The 19468-nt window shown below is 36.7% G+C and overlaps 1 protein-coding gene across 2 annotated transcripts; it reads right to left on the bottom strand.

Annotated features, from left to right (window-relative positions):
• Positions 1 to 2294: 2294 nt before the first annotated feature.
• Positions 2295 to 17146, bottom strand: LOC145767249 (claudin-1-like). Of its 2 annotated transcripts, none has more exons than XM_082579039.1 (4): positions 17075 to 17146; positions 7125 to 7289; positions 5159 to 5404; positions 2295 to 3315 (listed from the first exon to the last, which is right to left on the bottom strand). In XM_082579039.1, the coding sequence occupies exons 1-4, from the start codon at positions 17136 to 17138 to the stop codon at positions 3089 to 3091; spliced, it is 702 nt and encodes a 233-aa protein (XP_082435165.1). In that variant the 5' UTR covers positions 17139 to 17146; the 3' UTR covers positions 2295 to 3088. The 2 variants fall into 2 exon arrangements, with proteins under 2 accessions (XP_082435165.1, XP_082435164.1); XM_082579038.1 differs by lacking the exon at positions 17075 to 17146 and adding an exon at positions 8058 to 8201.
• Positions 17147 to 19468: the final 2322 nt, after the last annotated feature.

Genomic DNA, 19468 nt, shown 5'->3' with positions numbered 1-19468 from the left:
AAAATGCTTCTTGTAGCGAAGGAACAGTGTAAGGTCAGGAGACTTGGTAATTTCAAACTTTAGATCATTAAAATATGGTGTCTACAGGCAGACCACAACAAGGGACGCTGCAGACTATCTTGAATCCTGATACATGCTTGTTACGGACAATTTTCATATCAAACGTCATATAAAACCGTTCAGGTCTACTGAATCTTAGCGTGTTACGTAATGGGATATTTCTAAAAAATGAGCAGATTGCAGAATCGTCGCAAGACGTGTAAAACATTGCAGCTGCAGCATAACATCACATCATCGTTAAATCTTTAATTACTTGAACAGGTGTAAGCCAAACTTGAACACTCAGGTGCTTGAATAACTTAACATTGCTTATCATTATTACGTCACAGTAACTGCTTACTTGCGTTTGAAATATCGTAATTTATTCTCGTCATTTTAAAATTGTTGCTTGAAGAAGTTGGTCGCATAAAATTTAACTGTTTTGCTTAGTGCTTGCCAGCTGGACAAAATTTCCGTCTTTTAACCAAGTAATTTGCATTGTGGTGACAAGTTTAGTGGTGTATCGCGTTGCACCCAATTTCGACAGCCAGTGGCTATTTTTACAGAAATACAATTCTCGAATAGACGTTTCCAGAAGAGTGTTTCTTTCGGTCATTAGGCTACATACAGACGAACGGATCCGGGAATCTTATGTTACAATTTTCCCACGAAGAGATTATGGTTTACCGCTGTGACCAATGCTGCTGAATACATCAAGTTGGGCTTGGGCTATGGTATACCAAATACATGGACCGTGAAACTTGAGTTTTCACTTGTACTCGAGTTGGATCTTAGAATACGGGCCTTAGTATGCTATCCATGCCCTACTTAATGAGCGTTAGGTGTTGCTTTGTTACTATTCGTGATTCCATGTCCCACTTGTGTTGTCGTCATTGAATTTTTATCCTCCAGGACGGAAAACATTATTGAAGCACAGTACATAGGCAATTTTTGCAGCACTCGCTTTGGAGTTGCCTATAATACACTGTTTCCAGTGACTTACATTAGTATGACTTGAATTTGGAACTACCAATCCATTACTGGATGGAGGCAATCATTTTGACCTTTCTTGCCCAAGAAAACAGCAACACAGAGGTTTCAGTAGCTGGAATTAATGTAAACACTCTTTGGTACGAAGACCGATGTGCTAAGCACAACACACCACGTTGCTGCCTGCTTTATGGAGGTTTTTGATAATATTGTGTCAATGTAGTTAATGTGGGTGTTGTGTCAATAGCCACTTATGTTTTGTTGTTCACACCGTATGTTTGGCTATTCATGCTAACTGCTTTTCTTATGTTGCGCAAAAAAAATAATTTTTTTTTGCTCAGATTGTTATTTTGGCAGCATTTTTTAATTAAAGTGGGATATGCCAATAAATTTGATACCCAACAACCCATGTTTATCTAGTGGTTTTTGAGTTATGGCGATTGGAGTAGGCAGAAATTTTGGGGTTGCGGTGGGGGGGGGGGGGTAAACGGGAGGCCATGACATTAAAAATTATTGTAAGGTTATTTTTTTTCAAAATGGAACAGAATTAACTTAGGGACAGATCAAAATTCAAATAAAGGGAGCAAATGAAACACCCTAATGCAGAGGTAGGCATGCGCTACTTTGAAAGTAGCGCGCTATTGTCTTGAACCGACACTAAAAAACTTATTCAACGAACTTGAAAACAAATGATATCGTTGGCATACACTACCATCAACGTCGTTATAGAAAACACGTTCCAGGTGAAATGTATTATGCATCTTTCGAAAACACAAGCCCGTCTTTTCCAACCAAGAAAAGTCTCTCCAACGCAACACTGAAAGGAATAAGGGTGTTACACTTAATGAACAGACGTTTTAATTGGCTAGTCGGAAAGCTGAAGGACTTGCTTCTGTCCGAAAAAGTCTCCACAAGCGACGTTATTTTATGAGAAGGTTCCATGACACCAAAACATCTATCCTCGGAGAGTCGGAGTCGTGACTGGTGTTGGTGTTACTTTTGTCGGTATCAACGCTGTTTGACGTTTCCTCAATAGTTGAATTATTTGGTAGGCACAAACGTTAAGGGCATCTAGAATCATGCCGGGTCCAAACATACCCTCTGCACCCCCCTTGTCAACGCTACTGGCTCTACTTTACGCTGAAATAGGTCATTCCACTGTCAATATATTTGTGTCAGCAATGTGTTTCATTGGAATATAGCATTGATTTCGTAGTATTTAGGACGTTAAAGCATTGTTCCTGCATCATTAATCCACTGCTAAAACTCTGCGGGATCAATAGCCTAACTTACTAGCGATTTGTCTAATAGATTGAGTGAAGAGAGCGAAACAATTTTGATAAAACGAAGAAAATTCACATGTTTTTTTATTTCCAGAAGAGCACGTGACCACCAAGTGCTCTTCTGGATTAACCGTCATCAGAATATAGGAATCGCACAGTTACAGCATAAATTTAATGCGCAGTAGCCTATGGCACATCACACATAGCTCAGTAGGTTCACTTGCCTACGTCATTGTCTTGAATTTAAAAAAAAACCTGTAGGGTAATATTTTACAAATACAAAAAGCAATTGCGATACTTTTACCGTTTAGTTAGGTACCAATGAGATCCTTGCGCCCCAAACCAGAACATTTCTAAGAAAATCGCGTTGTATCTAAGACTATGAGGTAATGTTTCAAGTTTTTGGGTCCCTTGAAAAAGTTGTGGGCCCTAAAATCATCCCGGGTCTAAAAGTACCCTCTAGATCCCCCAGTTAACGCTACTGCTCGAACAAGTTCTATCATACGCAGAATGCCATATTGACCACATAGGTTACAGTGACGCATATGCGGATAGGCCTAGCTAGGAATATTAGACTTAGTGTCTAGGTATCCCTGGCCTAGCTCTATAGACTACAGTTTTGTTGACAAGTGTGCGAGATCATAAAAGTTTTCAATAATATAGCCTAGTAGTCGCATAAGTGGCTGAACTCCGCCACTGGGGTATACTTGACAAAGTTGAAATATATCAATGTGAAAGCGAGTGCAGATTGTGGCTAGATAGTCTCTCCAAATAAATCACACAAATCCGCTTGCTCGGGGGTCATTATGACTTTCAGGTCGACTTGACTTTGAGCTATAACGATTGCTACTGTTGTTTGATGAAGACCAACGACGATCGTCGTGGTGACGTCTGTCGTGTCGGCTTCTATCATGACGATGTGATGATTGGCGATGATAGTCTGATCGACCACTGTTGTTGTATTCCGATACTATTGGCTTGTAAGCTTGAACGTTGTTGGTATCTGAAACAATGAAAATGATTTTAAGCAGCAGCCTGTGGCAGCTAACTTATAATCATTTCAAAATTTTCATCTTTTATTATTTGGTGTGGCGGTAGCCTATCAGTTTTAGTTTAGCTTAATAAGAACTAGCCTACTCTCTACTACATACAAATTAGTAGGCTACCCGTAGCATAACCTATAGCCAGAGATGAGCGTGATCTTGATCTTAAAGATCGCTTTTTTTTGGTGATCTTGATCTAAGATCACTTTTCCCGGCAACAAGACTTCAACAATCGGAAACTTCACTTTGTCAATCTCGGTGACCGGGCCTGCGTCAGTGACTCAAAGCCTCTACAAGTATGCGAAACTGCCAGGATTAAGCTCTGCAAGAAGCTTTCCCAGTCCGAGGATAAAGATTCAATCAATCAATCACTTTTTTTGAAGTTTTTTTTGAAGTTTTTTGAATTGAAGTTTACTTACTAGATAGAGACATTCTTTTTAGAACTCGTACTGTAGCCTACAAAGTAGCTAATGGCAACTACTAACATTAAGCCACTGTTAATATGATATGTGTCCAACAAAAAGCGATTTAAAGTCTCCATCTAATCTGGTCAGTGTTGCCATTTCAAAATTGAAAAAGTTTTCTGTGTTGGTCATAATAAAGAAGTCAACTTCCGTGTACTTATGTTGACGTATAATAAAAATGATTTAACTTTGCTCACAATTTCCATGTGTGAATTTTAAAGAAATGTTTGCTTTCTTTGACCCAATTGTAGATGTTTCAAAAGTCTAGAATGGCGGTGTTAAAAAATCTGGACTCTAGCCGATTTTGGTCATGCAAAGTGGTTTATTGCAGCAAATCAACCAGACCAAGACTTGTTTAGGATCTGATTATGGAGCGGTTTGTCTGACCGCAAACCTCTGAACTTTTTTGATAGCAGACAATGGTATCAAGGTTGTCAGATAGATAAATGGTGCAATAAACATTAATATAATAGAGTGAAAGTTAAAACTACGTAGTAGGCTAACACGTATTAAAATTCCCACATGAACCAGACAAAAATTTGGTAAAAATGATGCAGTTTTAAAGTTTCTTTTTATTTATTTATTATAAATAAAAAGTATAAAACTAATTGCAAATTTTGCGACTTTTGCAGTAGGCCTACTATTGTAATTAACCTCGGCCTTGGGTGTGACGTTGCCATTATACGCAAACTACGTCAACAATTGATAGGCCTAATAGCAACAGTCACTAACTTATTACAATTATTCTTAGGCCAGCGATCGAGTAGTTAAAAATAAAAGTTAGCAATACCAACTATACACCTTTACCCAGGTTGCTTGAAGTAATTATTTTTTGCAACATCACTGATCAAAAACTTCATTTTTTTTCAAGTACACAAAAAGTGATCTTAAAAGTGATCTTGATCTTCAAGATCACGATCTTGATTTTCAAGATCACATAGTTTGGTGATCTTGATCTTCAAGATCTTGATCTTCAAGATCACCTATTCTCGGTGATCTTGATTTTGATCTTCAAGATCACCAATACTGGTGATCTTATCCATCTCTGCCTATAGCCTACTCATTGGAAAACAAAATTACGTTTTTACTGTAGAAGCTTTCTTCTAAAATTTATGCGTTCTCAATCATAGCCGTAGGAGATGGAGTGCAGGAGGTGGTCGCTCCCCGGCTACAAAAAAAAGATCGCAAATTTGGTTAAAAATGTCCAGTTATTTGGAAAAATTGTAAAAAATTGCGGCGGTTTTAAAACTACAACTGCAAAGACAAAACTTGACAAAATTTTGTTTGCACTCCCAAAATGTTTTAACCTCCTAAGGCTATGCTCTCAGTGATGACTCACGAGGTAAAGCATAGTTTGTAGCTTTTGTAGGTTGATAAGCATATGCTTGTTTGTCTACAGGTTTGCTGAAGCAAGTGCAACAAGTCATCAAGCAACCACAAATGAGTGAAAAAAGCATGGAAATCCACCCAACGTAAAGGCACGCTCCCAATGTGTATTTCATTTCCTTCGTTTGGTAATAAATGGAGTAATATTCTCTCACCACTTCAGCGGCGTACCATGAAACAGTAATTCCGGTTAACACACCTGAAAACATTTAACATTGTTGTCAATTATCTATCGTTGCAAATGACCAAACTGCAGTAAATATCACCTGATCAGATAACAAGAAATACACTCATAAACCACGTCTGTCGCTTTCTCGAGGTCAAGGCTGGTTCCTTGAAGCTGAGTGGATCAATTGTGACATATTGTTTTCAGCTGGATCACGAAAGAGGATCTATTCAACCGAATCCGGTTAAATTAGGCGAGCTGCTACTGTACTGTACTAGAGACACGGAATTCTATTCGAAAACAGTTATTCCTGATTGATGTCTCATTAGCTGCATTATTAGGCTATAGGGGAAGGCAAGATGGGGAAAGGAATTTTTCATGAGAGGCAATTGTCCCCCTTCTTAGTTGCGCCACTACTTGTAGGTCTCAATCAGGGGTGTAGGCGTGTAGCCAGCACAAAATTTGGGGGTGGGGGTTGGGGCAAATAAGTATTATAACACATGTAAGTGAGCCGGGCAACGAGTCGGTAAAAGCAAAGCACCCACAGGGGATCTACGGTGCCTCCCCAAGAAAACACTGAAAAAAAATAACTTAAAATTGCGCTTTCTGAAAATACTTTCACTCTTAATCAATAGTAGGCCTAAAACTTTGTCGAATTATGTTGTAACAAAAAGTAAAGTGTTTATTTAAAATATTTCAGAAGTGGGCAATTGCCCCTTTACCTTCCCTGACTAAGCCCCTTACTTCAATCCAGATGACTGGCAAGCTACACGCATAGCAGATTTCGCATTGGATCTTCGCTTCTCGCGGTCACAAGGGTCGAATGGCTATAAATTCCATTCTTGTCGGTCTTTCAGTAGCCTATTATTTTTTTCAAAGTTAACTTTGCGACCTATCTCACGTCTTTTTGAAATCTATAGATTGCAACTTATGCCATCTTTCTTGCACTGTTTAATATTTCTCCAATCTCCATGTCCATACCATGTCCAATAGAGGAGCCTTCTTTCTCTTAAAGTATAATCAATGTCAGCAAGACCCAGTCGATATGTCGGTTAGTCGATCCAGAAACACACTTTATGGAACTATATTCAGAATTTCAGACTTGACATCACATATTTGTCTAATCATAGTTCTATCATTGCGCTGTAGACCATAAATACTTGGTCTATTCGAAGTCCAGGCGTCAATGAGGCAGAGCATGGTATATTCGGTACTCAAGTGTTATACACTTGTAAGACAATTGGCGTATTCTTAAAAACCGGAAACAGTTATCGGAATACTCTCCAAGCCGCTTTTACACGCGATGCTGTTGCGTAATCGCATCCTCCAGCTGCAGAAAGTATGTCTCCAAGATAACGAAATTTCTCCTGACCAACTTAAATATATTTTGACGTTCTTTCGTCGATCGGTGGGGTTTTGTTAGTGTTTACTCTCAAGTCTTTCTTTTCCAACGTTTCTTTCCAAGTCAAAAGTCTTCTGCAGGTCGTCAGCTACAACGATAAAATCGTCTGCATACAGTACAGTTCCTTCCAAGAAACACCCGCAAGGAAATCTCGTGACTAAGTTTCCAGAACAATAATGAAGAGCAAAGGGCTTAATACTAAACCTTGGTGTAAGCCTACTTTTACTGTAACTTCATATCAAGTTCGTGCTATAGCGGTCACCAACACTGATACATTTTTTTTGCATTGGCGTAACGTACAGTAGCCTACATGTGTTGAATCAGTCGCACAATCCACTCTTTTGGCCTCACCTGCAGCAATATGCAATATTCCTCCGCATATTACGATCCAGCGCTTAGCTTTGCCATCTTCTTCCAAGGCAGACGTGCATCTCATTCCAAGCGCAGAACAAATCACTCCAGCAACAGAGCATACGAATCCAATAATCATCAGCGCTCGGAAGGCATTAAGATAAGCTGAAAAATAACAAAGTTTATGTAATTATAGCGCCAAGCCACATTTGATGAAAATAAATAAATATTTTTAGTTGTAAGTTGCAGCATCTTGTCATCGCTCTGCTGGCAAGATTTATTGGTATTGTTAGCCTATGCTAAAATGGGGGTAGATCAAACATTGAAGCATTTTTAAAGGTCGCTTGTTGTATTTTGATTGACCTTCTTCAACCATTAGTTTAAAGGCCTCATGGTTAGTAGCTAATTTTCCCCTCCTATATAACACAAAGCATTATCTGTAACCTAGCAGCTCTTACTCACACAGCCTAACCATCAGTTTTCACAATGTTAACCTTTAGTTTATCACATTACCAAAACTACTTTTCGCTGTACAAAACAACAGAAAACGGTGAAAAAGTCACTTTTTCATCACTGCTTTGCTGTGATCTTTTGTAAATCATTGATTGAGGTTAATCTCGACCAAAAAACATTTAACTTAAAAAGATTTAATTTGAAAGGGAAAAAGTAGGACAGTGATTAAAAGGTCCCATTGGTTTAAAAGATCCCTTATCCCTATAGTCGATGTGACAGTTGATAATCCACAGTAGCCTGCATTTGATTGTGAGCTGGTAAATCTTGTCAACGCTCCGATATTGAGCAATGTCCCAAAGTTTTCTTGGTGGCTTACTTGATTTTTCTATAAAACTGTATTTCTGATAGATAACTGCTTTTATGTTTAATATTCACCTAAGGCTTTTCTAGTTTACAGTAAAGATTCTCCAGCCTACTTACGGTAAATGAAATAGTCTTTGCCTGACTGATCTCCAGCAGTGCCGTCAGTTGTTCCCATTATAGTGTAGAGTTGGTAGCATTGACTGTACATTTGGCTTCCTTGTTTAACGCAACTTAAAAATAACCCTTCAAACCGCCAAACGTTTACCACGAGAGAGACAGTGTTCCAACGAGCTGTCGTTCTCCAATAAGGGGCACCAACAAGAAAAGCAGTCAACAGCGTTGTCAAAATACCGATGACTAGCACTGCTCGACGGATTCCAACAGGGCCAGGACCGTGTGGCTTTTCGACGTGGTCATTATCGTCAATATTATTGTCACCTTTGTAATAATTGTTTTGAGGTGCTTTGTTTTCATACATCTTTTTTGAGCCAGTTTCAAAACTTTAGTTGCATTTTTCTTGCCAAACTTTGTTTCTTCTTTCTTATTAGGGTAGCCTATTTATAGAAATACTACAGGACTTGCAGAATATCCTAACGTATACGACTCAAAACAATGAGTTTACAGAACACATGATTAGTTCAATTTCTATTAGGAAAATTGTTGTAATGCATCAGTAGACTATAGCCTAACTAAGCCACCTATTGGCTCATTGTTGTACAGTAGTAGGCTAAATGCAACATGAAACAAGCTGTTTTAATAAACTGGTTATATTAAACGTCACAAAATTATTACTACTATCACACTCTATTTCGTTTCTTTTCTTTCCTTTTTTGGGTCAAGAACCGCTTATTTTTAATTTTCCTGTCAGTTGTGTGACACATTTGCTACAAAACAGTTGGCCTGCATATATTGTACAATTGGCTACACCTAGGCTATATCTTTTATGACAATAAAGTAGTTTTTGTGTTGAATCAAGCTTGTATTAAACTATCATATTGCTAATCTTTTAAACTTTTAATTAAGCTTTGAGCCAGGTTTATTGTGTTGTTGAAAAGGAGCGATCTTCCTGGCGTCATCGCTGCCTGACTACACTCACTATAGAACAGCGAGCATTGTGCTTCGCTAACCATACCTGTGTAGCCTCCACACTAGCCATCAAGACTTTTCCAAAAACATGTTTCTCGGCAGTAACAAGAATTAACAGCGATACACACATGTTTCGCCCACAAGGCTGGGCTCATCAGTATCGCACCACTAATTCATGCCACATAGTTCTCAACCGCTGCTCTTGTCAGTCAATTGAATCCTTAACTGTCAATTCTTGCTACACTTGACTGCCGAGAAACACAAACTTATTGTGTTCGGTCTACCACTAAATGAGAGATATTTTGGAAGAACTGCAAAGTAGGCTTTTTTAAAACTTGTAATCACTTGTAATCCCACTGCGAGGCCAGTGCACAGAATATGTCATCAGCTCTTGTACGTAACTGAAATCTTCAAAACAATTGCTTGACAACGATTGCCACCTGTGCTACCCAGCAACTGCGTTGACTAAAACCACGCAAACTTTTGTTCAGTTTGCTTTTAGCGCCTTGTGGCTGGTTATTTTACAGCTTCTGTGATGGACCGTATGTAGGTAATTGCGCATTTAACGTGAAGCCTACAGGACTTACAGCATTTACGGAAAATAAAAAGTGGCCACTATTTGATTTATACAATTTCCCCTTTTATTTTTACATCTATTGCTGCAGGTTACATAGGCTTTGTTTTGAAAAATTCTTCTTTCATCAGCTATCAACAGAAAGCTAATAGAAAAACCGACCGCCAATCTTGCGTTTATAGCCTATTTATAATAGGATGCACGGTAATGTTTTTGATTTTGTGTCATATTTACGATATAACAACATAATATTACCCCGACTTTTGCATCAAATTTAGTTTTGGCGTGCAGAAAGTGATTTATCAATTCCTGCAGAAAGATTTTAAAAATGTAAAAAATGTTTCTCACAAAAGCTTGAAGAAAATAATATTGTGCATTCAGAATCCGATTGTAAACTATGCTAAAGTTTAGGAGCTCAGGTTAAATAAATGAGAAACGTAAAGAAAGTTTTTATCAATGACTTGAACAAGTTTAATAAATTCAAATCATTTCTAGCGCGGTTGTATGAAAATATCATTTTTTCGAAAACAGTGCAAGCAGTTTGGTTGGTTGGTTTTGAATCTCTATCCATTCGACTGGCAGCCTCTAGTAGGGTGCATCATTTCCTCCTTATTTTGGAAATTCAACTTGTACCATTGAGAAATTCTGACCATTCCAGGTCAGATGTAACCAACAAAAATATAGGGGTCAACGACCCCCTTACCACCACATCTTACCCCTCTGAATTTAGTTTAGTAAAATCGCTATAACTTAAAAACTAAACAAGATAATCACACAGTGTTTGGTACTAAATACCGAAAATAACCTTACTGAAAACTGGATTAACAACTAAGTGCGTGATTTTTTTTTATAATTTGGACAATTGGGCATGTTACACTCGCTTCTTTTCATCACCTAAAGAGTATTCTTCACGTTTTTCTGTGTATAATTGGATGATGGTGATGAGCTTAGCTAACTTCATTTCTCGCTAAGACAGTCATTACCAACAACAATGATGATTTTAGTTTTTCTTATTGTAGTAATATATTCTATATGTTTTTTTTGTGGATTAAGAGGTTTTTTTTACAGACTCTTAAAGAAAGTGATGGAGTAAGTAATGAAAAAAAGAAGTAGTCCATACCAGAAGTGCTGGTAAAAGCTGGTGGTGTCAATCTACGAGGGTGCATAAACGAAAGTGAGAGTAAGATCAGATCATTCAGATGACGTATTTGTAAAATACCACCCAGTGTATTCCTAGGGTAAGTACAGTACTGTGACCTTTTATATTTGATCTCGTCGTTGATGCTGTGACTGAAGGAGTAAGGGATGGCATATTGAGTGAAATTTTACATGCAAATGATCTAGTCTTAACAAATATAAAATGAAGGGACTAGAAACAACTGTAGGAAATAGAAAGAAGCATTCGAGATTAAGGGTATGAAAGTAAATTTTGAAAAACCACCCAAAAGTGATAGTAAGGGGAGCAGAAGAAACTGTTGTTACAAATAAGTGGATCCATGTACAACAAGTGGTAAAATTGTGATGCGAAGTAAAACGTGGGCGCGTAGAAGATGTAATAAGACCTACAACAAGATTAGCAAGTGTTTTTTGTAGGAAATGTAATAAAGAACAGGATTTAGTGGATAATAACTATTAAGGTTGGGGTGTATGGGGGTTTGTGTGAAAGGTAGCACCTCTAGTTCTTCCATTTTCTCATATGAGAGTAATGGTAACATTGGTCCTTCATATAAACCCCAAGTCTCATTTATGGCTCCACGAAGTTGGTAATGCACACCAACGGCCACACCCTGGTAACGGCATAATGCTGGCTAAACTAAATGAGGCGCTGGTTAGAACAGCTTTAACATGGTAGAGAAGTCAATCCCTTTAAGTGCATAAAGTCTAGAATGGCTGAAAAGGCAGAAGAACCATAAATAGTCAATGGCTTGGAAGACATGATAGCAAAACGATGTGACCCGTTTAGGCACACTTTCGACGTTTAGAGTACAGTGGCTGGTCACCTTGGAAAAGATTGGAGCCTTACCAAGTATATATTCCATAGTAAACAATGCTAGCTATTAAAACGAAAATGAGTCATGGAGACTGCAGGGCCCCCTGCTGTGAAGTCCCCTAAAAGCTACAGGGAAGGAGGAACCTCTTTTATGTGCACAGCTCCTCTTGATGATGGCTTATGCCCAAATCCCTCTGGAAGGCATAAGTCTGATGGTAGACTGCTAAATACTAGAAAAAGGGCACTCAAAATAGGAACATGGAATGTAAGAACCCTTTATAAAGCAGGTCGATACGAAAATTTAAAACAAGAGATGTCGGTCATGAACTTTGATTTAATTGGGATAAGTGAAACTAGATGGATAGGTGATGGTAAAGTGACAGAAGATAGATTTGTTTTTGTATATTCAGGAGGAGAACAGCATATGTACGGCGTCGGTATGATAATGAAAAAAGAAATAGCTAACTCAGTCATTGGATATTGGTCAATTTCTAACAGAGTTATGATGATTAAATTGTCTGCAGCACCATTTAATGTAAATATATTACAAATCTATGCACCAACCCAAGAACATACCGATGAAGAGATTGAGTTGTTTTATGAGTCAATAAAGGATGTACTTAAATATACTAAAAGTGGAGAAGTTAATATAGTAGGCCTAATGGGCGATTTTAATGCAATAGTGGGTGATCATCATGAATATCCCACAGCTGGTCGTTATGGATTTGGCAATTTAAATGAACGTGGAAGAAGGTTGCTGGAATTTTGTAAACTTAATGATTTAGTAATAGCGAACACTCTTTTTCAACATCCTACTAGGCGGTTGTATACATGGCAAAGTCCAGGTTATTAATTTCGGAATCAAATTGACTATGTTATGATAAACCAGAGGTTCAGAAATGCAGTAAGACAAGTTAAAACGTATCCAGGATGTGACATAATGTCTGACCACAATCCAGTTGTTATGAAAATCCAAATAAAGCTAAAAAGAGTGAAAAGAACAAATATGTCAGAACATATGGACATGAACATGCTTAAAAATGAACAATATCGAGAGAAATTCAGTATTGCAGTAAACAATAAATTTGAATTATTACAGCAAACAGAAATTCCTCAAGTAATTACACAAGAAACCATAGATAGAAGTTGGAATGAAATTAAAGAAACCTTAAATGATGCAGCTGCCAATATTTTACCATCAAAGAGGAAAAACATTAAACAGCCTTGGATTACTGAGAAGATACTTGACTTAATGCAACAGAGAAAGAAAAACAAATTCAATAATCACAAGAAATATAAAGCTTTAAATAAGGAAATATCCCAATTATGCAAAGATGTTCCAGACAATTGTTCACCTAATCAAACGTCATATAAAAACCGTTCAGGTCTACTGAATCTTAGCGTATTACGTCATGGAATTTTTCCTAAAAATGAGCCAAAATTGCACCATCGTTCCTAAGACTTGTGTCAAACCTGTTTAAACATGAAACATTGGATCATCACCTTTGAACACCTGTTTGAATTGCGTGACAATGTCTTTCACTATTGCGTCACAGTTACTGTTTACGTGAGTTTGAGATATCGCAAATTATTCTAGTCATTTTAAAATTGTTGCTTGAAGAGGTTGGTCGCATGTTTAACTGGTTTGCTTAGTGCTTGTCAGCTGGACGAAAATTTCCGTCTTTTATCCAAGTAATCTGTTCTGCAGTGATAAGTTTTTAGTGGTGTATCGCGTTGTACTCCATTTTCGACAGCTTTGAGGCTATTTTTACAGAAATACAATTCTCGAATAGACGTTTTCTGAAGAGTGTTTTTTTTCGGTCATTACATACAGACGAACGGATTTGGGAATCTTATGTTACAATTTTCCCACGAAGAGATTATGGTTTACCGCTGTGACCAAAAGATGCTAAACAAAGGTGGTGGGAAAATCAATGCAGTGAAATAAAACATCTAGAAGCATCTCATAAGTCACTTGAATTACACAATAAAGTTAAACAGCTAACATGTTTGAAGAAAGTTGAACAAGCAAACAGCTGCATCATGGATAGTGGAGGAAAAATGTTATTTCAGGAAGAGGATATAAAGAGTAGATGGGAAGAGTATGTAACAGAATTATATGATAATGATAGAACATGTATGCCTGAAATTACCAATAATGAAGGAGAAGAAATATTGATATCTGAAGTTGAGAAAGCCATTCAAGATCTGAAATGTAATAAAGCTGCAGGAAAGGATAACATTTACCCAGAAATGCTAAAAGCACTCAATGGCATAAGTTTAAAACGCATACACAAATTATGTAATGAAATATATATGACTGGATTTATACCTAAAGAAATGAATGAAACTGTTTTTGTCAGACTACCAAAGAAATCCAAAGCAAAGAACTGCAGTGACTTTAGAACATTAAGTTTGATCAGTCATGTACTGAAAATTTTTTTGAGAATAATTTTACTAAAAAATCGAAAATCTATTGAAAATGAGATTAGCATGACTCAAAGTGGATTTATAACTGGTAAAAGAACACGAGAGGGTATACTTAACTTCAGAACAATTTGTGAGAGTTACAATGCAGTAAATAAAGATGTATATGCATGTTTTATTGATTATGAGAAAGCATTTGATAGAGTTAACCATGAGAAACTGATTCATTGTTTGTCCAATATTGGTATGAATGGCAAAGACTTACGTTTTATTATCAATTTGTACTGGAATCAAAAAGCATTTATTCGCATGGAAAAAGATTTGTCTAAAGGAATTGATATCAAGCGTGGAGTACGCCAAGGATGTGTACTTTCTCCATGTCTTTTTAATTTATATACAGAAATGATTTTTCGATCCATTGATGATATGAGAGGAGTAAAAGTTGGTGGCTTGAATATAACAAATTTACGCTATGCTGATGATACTGTTCTGTTGGCTGAATCACAAGAAGATCTTCAAGAAATATTGGACAATGTTAACTCAATTGGTAAAGAATTTAAATGAAAATTAACGCTAAAAAGACCAAATCAATGATAATCTCAAAATCACCAGACACTTCAGTACTCCAAATTATAATTGACAACGAAATTATCCAAAAAGTAAAATCTTTTTCATATCTTGGTCATTTAATAACTGAAGATGGGAGGTGTGACCATGAAATTCTTAGACGGATAGAAATTGCAAGAACTACACTTGGAAAAATGAAAAATATTTTAACCAATCAACGTTTAAATTTATCAACTCGTCTCAGGATCTTAAAATGCTATATCTGGTCGACCCTATTATACAATTCTGAAACTTGGACAATGTCACAAAAAATGGAGAAACGGATCGATGCCTTCGAGCTCTGGACATACAGGCAAATGTTAAAAATTTCATGGAAACAAAAGATCGCTAACGATGAAGTACTCTCCAAATTCAATTCAAGCAAAATGCTCTTACAAACAGTCAAAAGAAGAAAATTGAAGTATTTCGGACACACAATAAGGCAAAATTCATTACAAAGATCATTAATAGAAGGGAAGATAAACGGTAAAAGAAGTAAAGGCAGACCAAGAATGATTTGGACAACAAACATCACAAAATGGACAAAATTAACTTATGAATGAGCAGTACGCACAGGCACAGCTCATGGTCGAGAACAATGGCGCATTGTATCCAACCCTCCATACGAGGAAGAAACAAAATGATGATGAACCATTAAGGTTTCTGCCATTTTCGCAGAAAGGCTTGAGATTCGTAAGTGGGTGGGATTGGTGGGAAGAGGAAACGGAAACCTCCAAAAATAAAATAGAAAACAAATGAAAAATGAGGCAGAGAAGATCGGTAAAAGGCGAGATGCGATGAAAAAGGATGAGAGATAATCGCTGCAAAGAAAGCCCTAGCACTACCTTAAGGAATGTGAACATAATAATAGTAAAGACAAAAAAGAATAACAGAAACAAAAGTCAATAATACATACATAAAATACGAAAAACCAAAACCCTCATTGCTGTTTTTAATTATTTCGAGAGGAATAAATTGGTTAAAGACTGGATATCAATCATCAAAATATACAGAAAAAACTTGAAAAATCGTCTTCAGGCAATGAAAAAAAAGGCGAATTTGACATACCAATTGCCCAAATTGCAGTTTGCAATTATTTTAGCTTATTATTTTGGTATGGCAAAGCTACAATTTCGTTATTAACTTTTGTCCTTGCTTTCTATAGCTTTTCTTGCACCTTTTGTTTATAAAGTAAGTTATGTAGAACAATTTTTGAAACATTTTTTTTTGCATATTTGAACTAAATCTAGTAGTTGCAATAAATTTAGCACCAAACACTAGGTGGTTATCCTGTTTAGTTTTTAAGTTATAGCGATTTCATTAAACTAAATTCAGGGATTTGAAGAGGTGGTGGTAGGGGGGTCTGTTAACTCTTATAATTTTTTTAGGCTGAATTTAACCTGGAATGGTCAGCGTTTCTCAATGGCACAAGTTGAATTTCCAAAATGAAGGGAAAATGATACACCCAGTAGGGTGTATCATTATAGTAATACAGTGGTATATGATTCTATCACCTTCTTGCTCATGCAATCTTGCAATCTTCTATTTGGCCCCCTTTTCTTTCTTTTCTTAATTACCCATTTTTGAACAGGTCTACTTTTACGCTATAATCTTCCTCTTTCCTTGAAACGTGTCCTTTTCACGGGAGCAGTCAATGCTTCTCTAAGTTTTCACGCATGCTTCCAACATTCTTCTCTTGCCTGCACACTTTCCATATTGGTCAGCTAAACCCTTGAATAAATGCCTTCCTGACAAACTGCTTGTAATTTTGAACTTGTCGATCGAAAATCGGTTAGTACGAAGTTTGTCACTGAATAAGTAATCGGAAATTCTAATCATTTAATTATAATTGGTGCATAACAGTAAAAATAGGCCAAAAATTAAACTTATTAATCGGTCAATTTGATTCATTTGTAAGTGATCCACTTTTTGAGCATCCTATGTACAAAGTGTTCAGAATTTCTGTTAACAAGAGAAAAATAGAAACTTAAAAAGAAAAACTTGCTTTGAAAAGTTTTTGTTTCCCCGAAAATCGATGACACTTATTTTCTGTAGAATTACGTTGTGGTAAGTAAGGGCTAAAGTAGACAAGGTTCGCATAAAATAAAACACTTTAGATTATTTTCTGAAAGGAAATTTGTTTCAATTCCGTTTTTGAAAACCAAGATTTACACTATTTTTTAAATATTGGTTTAATGTACCTATCGTTCTTTCACACACACCTTAAGCCGCATTCCCATGCCTCATGACGTCCGTAAACCTCAATTTAAGAGCTCTAAAATAGAGATCAACAAAACGGGAAACGGATTTGTCCATAGGCCTACTCCGGGTCTGCCTGTGTCACGACAATCTTAAAAAATCTGTAACGGGATCATCTTTAGAAAAAATTGTATTGCTACATAGCGACAGGTCTACAAAGAAAATTGAAGTTTATAAGTTGAATTAACTTACGATATACTCCTTCTCCTACTGCAATCATCGTGTAGCCACCTCCAGCTGAGTATCCTCCAAACATCGGGAGTTGATAACATTGATTAGTTCCTTGAGATGGAGTAGTGTGGACGCATGAAAGGAAGAGGCCCTCAAAAGCCCAGATGTTAGAAATAACAGAAGCTGTGCCCCAACTTGATGTGACCCTCCAATAAGGAGCAGCCACCATAAATGCAAACAGCAGCATAATGATCAATGTTACAATAAAGCAAAATCTTCGAATTGTTTCAGGCATTGGCCCTTCGCCTTTAATTGCCATTTTTTGAGAAGTTTTGAACAATTACAAGTTTCTACAATATTTGTCTTAAACTTGGCTTTCCACTGCATTGAAGATTAGGGGGTTATAGCCATCACTTAATCGTTCTTTCTATAATAGTAGGCTAGGCTATACCTTTTTATAGGCTTTGCTTATTGAAAGACAATTTTTTGAAAAATGTTTCATTATTTAAAACATGTCTTTATAGATTTGCAAAAAAAACTGGCTTATCGGCTGACTTCTAGGCCTAATCATTAACTTCACAGCATATCACAACCGTCTACTGATTACCGGCTGGAAAATATTATTGGAAGGAACCTTTTAAGAAAAAGACAAATTTATCTATAAGCAATTATTCATCTCAATAAAATTACTTCTAAGCTAATTAAGTGCTCAATCTGCTACAGCATATGTTGATCAGTGACTATGACATCTTTTTAAACATAGGCTACAGTAAGCGCCATGTAGACGGTTCATTATTCTCACAGATTGACTACCTGGTTTATAATAGCTTACTGCCTGGCAACAATGCTTGTTTGCTGTGCTACCACGTCACTAGAGATTCTGTATAAACTTTTATATATAAGACAAGTGGCATAAATAAATCTGTCATTCATTAGTCACATTCCAATTAATATACAAAGCAAAATAGCTGTTTTGCAAAAATTCACAGAAAACTGCAGCTAGCCTACGTCATATTGAAGAAAAGTCATTTTTTAACAGTTTCAAAGTTCATCACACGCAAACTTTTACAGCCTATACGTTCGTTAATTGATTTCAATGCAAATAAAATCTCGTGTAGGCTACCATAATAAAACGTTTTTGTGGATTCCATCCTTCTACAGTGGGCTATACGGTGACAATGTAGCCTGCTTTCAATAGAGCGATCTTAAACTTTATCATTTGTCTTTCAAAGTCGATATGTAGCCTAAGTTAATAATCTTAGACCCGAGGTGAAAAATGACTAATTTCCGCTATACTGGTAGGGAAAGTGTGGGACCAATTGAACAAAATTAGTTTAATCAATTTTTACAAAATATTTTGGTCTAAATTAATGTCTTTTCACTGTTTATTACGTTGATATCTAAGCTATTAGCTACAGGCTTACGCTATCATAAAAATAACAGCTCTATAGTGACTTACAAAAAAAATTGTTTGTATTTTGAACAACATTGCCAAAGTGTCCGAATGGTCTCCATGGGTGGAGATCATTGAGACATCGGATGGGGACCATCAGGACATGACATTTGTTAGTATAAATAAGTATTAGAAAACAGGAAACAATGTGTAACACAAAACAGACATGCAAACAAAGTTGTTTTGCTCAATAAAAATTTTAGTGGTTTTTAAATGTCATCGAGCATGAAATGACTCGTTAGTAGTAAACATAAATAAATTTCAGCACATATGAAGACTGGCGTGAAATTAAAAAAACTCCATGTGCCGTTGCCGCTTTGTTGCCGCGATTAGTGATAGTTGTGGCAGAATATTTAGGCTACGACATTGTCAATCTTAGTGGATGCTGCATCCGAGTTCTTAAAATATGAAAACCGCTTTCGCTCTTTTCTGATCTTTTTATGAAATTTACTGAGTTTCAGTCACCTTCTTCGTTCAGGCCAGCTACATCAACTGGTTGTTGAAAGTACGGTGAAAAAAAAGAGATGGAAGGAAGAAGGAGACGAACTTGAAGAAATGATGTAACCTAATAGGCTACAGTGGGTGCCGCGACAGCCTGGTTGGAAACCACCGATCTAGTAGGCCTACATAAACATAAGTTCTAACGCTATCTTGATCATTATCCAACACAAAAAGTTTATTTTAGTCTAAGATCACCAAAATAAAAGTGATCGTCAAGATCACGCCCATCTCTGGTTACATGTAAATAAAAGTTAAATCCTTAGTAATCCCGTTCGGTCTAATTCAAATTAATTATTTTGCTGACCACTTAAAACTTTAATTCTACTTAGCAAATTCATTAGGCGTTTGGTGCTTCATTCTAGCCTAAACCAATTGAACTTCACTTACTGTAAATAAGTTCAGACGATCCGTTTACTCTGTAGCCGAATCCCATTTGCATGCATTGTATATTTCTCGCTTGG

This window comes from Aplidium turbinatum, chromosome 3, assembly GCF_918807975.1.
Source record: "Aplidium turbinatum chromosome 3, kaAplTurb1.1, whole genome shotgun sequence".
Classification (NCBI taxonomy): Eukaryota; Metazoa; Chordata; class Ascidiacea; order Aplousobranchia; family Polyclinidae; genus Aplidium; species Aplidium turbinatum.
This window is presented reverse-complemented; position numbering and strand designations above follow the sequence as displayed.

What these genes read in the sequence shown, in the direction of transcription:
- LOC145767249 (XM_082579038.1), bottom strand. Translation starts at nt 8,148, where the DNA reads ATGTACAGTCAATGCTACCAACTCTACACTATAATGGGAACAACTGAC. An exon ending in AATATTGCATATTGCTGCAG is followed by an intron (nt 5,405 to 7,124) that starts GTGAGGCCAAAA and finishes AAATGTTTTCAG; the next exon opens with GTGTGTTAACCGGAATTACT. An exon ending in TACAAACTATGCTTTACCTC is followed by an intron (nt 3,316 to 5,158) that starts GTGAGTCATCAC and finishes TCATTGTTTCAG; the next exon opens with ATACCAACAACGTTCAAGCT.